Source organism: Trypanosoma equiperdum (genome assembly GCF_001457755.1).
Source record: "Trypanosoma equiperdum strain OVI genome assembly, contig: ctg_1176, whole genome shotgun sequence".
Taxonomy (NCBI): Eukaryota; Euglenozoa; class Kinetoplastea; order Trypanosomatida; family Trypanosomatidae; genus Trypanosoma; species Trypanosoma equiperdum.
In genome coordinates, this window is record NW_027123145.1 from 56474 (window position 1) to 58213 (window position 1740).

The 1740-nt window shown below is 46.0% G+C and overlaps 1 pseudogene across 1 annotated transcript in view; it reads left to right on the forward strand.

The window, feature by feature from the left end:
* Positions 1 to 1477: 1477 nt before the first annotated feature.
* Positions 1478 to 1740, forward strand: part of TEOVI_000767800:pseudogene — a 1014-nt pseudogene continuing 751 nt past the window's right edge. The window contains exon 1 of the mRNA in view: positions 1478 to 1740. This exon is cut by the window's right edge and continues 181 nt beyond it. Within this exon, the coding sequence occupies positions 1478 to 1740 (263 nt within the window).

Consider the following 1740-nt stretch of genomic DNA (forward strand, 5'->3'; position numbering starts at 1 on the left):
AGCGGCAGCGGAGTGGTCTTAGCGAAACTTGTCACCATCATTGAGGACCTCAGGTTATTAATACCAAATGCATGTTGGCTAACGGTACCGCTTTAGGCTTGTGCGCAGTCATCACAAATCCTTTCCCCGCTTTACGGAAACGTGCATGAACTCTGATACCTTTAGCTAACGGGAATGGAGTATGCATATAGGGAAACCATCGTGCGGCATGTTGCACACAGCCAGCCGTTTACGTGTATTTACCCTTCACTTTACCCTGTTGCAACCTCTCCGCGCATTTTGTGAAGAGCGTAAAGGGTGGTTAGTTTTGTGTGCGAGAAGATGAAATATATGCTGCAGCGCTGGCGCCGCAGTTGCTGAATGAATGTATCATGTTGGATTTGATTTGTTGTTATGTTATGTTTGTTTGTTTGCTTCTCTCACCCTTCACGTTACCCCCTTTTAAGCCACGTAGCACACAACACCAACACGTGAGTCCAACTCAGGAAGAGGGAAAGTTAAGAATGTGTAATACGAGTTGCATCGCCTTTCACCAAAACGCTGGTCCAATGCGGGGACGTGTTAAGTCGCGATTGTTGTCACAAACATGTTCAGATTAGCGGGGACGAACTGTGAAGGGTGACTCAGTACAGAGAAAACTGCTGTTGACAACATAATGGGAGTGACGTGTGTCCCTGAAAAGCACCACATTATGGTACGGGCGAGGAATTGCACATTCTCACCGTTACTGGCAGACGGTTTTGCCATCATCTGGTAAGCCTTCCAAGTGTCCGTGTGAGCTTATGCCGCTGACCAGTTGCAGAGAAGTTTAACAAAACAATTGGGTCTTTTCGGTTGCGGCAGCAGCATCAACGGTAAAGGAAAGAAAGGCACGTATGGACGTGGTGTTAAGCGTAAATACCAACACGGAGGAAGCAGCTTAAGGCGGGAATGTGGTCAATCCAGCACGGAAAATGTGCGCATATGCAAGCGCCAGGTTCTCTCTTTTTCCCCTTCTTCCATTTGCACGCATGGGTGCCGACAGGATGGTAAATTGAAGACTTTCATAATATTGTTGTTGTTGTTGTTGTTGTTGTTTTTGGGGGGGGGGGGACGTTAGAAAAAAATCCCCGGTCGAAAAATGGGACTTTGTGCCGTCCTGAGGGTGAAAGAGTTCAAAACTTGTTTAACAAAGAAAATTGAGTTGGGGCATTGTAATGAAGTGGTGATACAAGCAGGCAGACTTTGGATAAAAGATGTTACTGGTGTGAGGGTAAGGACGCTGGTGGCGTGGGAAACTGAATTACTGAAAGGCAACGGCGAGTAAAATACAGGCGAGAGAAGGAGAGTGTCCTGAGCTGTGGTTCTACGATAAAGTAAACATTGTGTAGCAGAGGGAATGTTACCATCCTGTAATATTTTGAGTGCATTGCGACCATATGTCTTAATGCAGTGCGTGTTGTGTTTGTGCAAAACTTCCCGTCGTCACAGCACACCGTCACCAACTAATTTAGTAAATAGAAATATGAGGAGGAGGGGGAAATGTGGCGGTGAAAGGTTGGAGATTTTGCTCGTAGTTTCGATGCTATTGTTGGTGACGTGTTTAAATCGTTACGGTGTTATGGGTCGCGTCTGGTTTAAGGGTGGGGAGAAAAATTTAACGGCGGTTGGTGAAGACGAGTATCTAAAGTTTGTGCCAAACGCAACGGCAAATATGTGGAAATAGAGGAATTACTTTGTTGTTGCCGGTATACAGTCTGT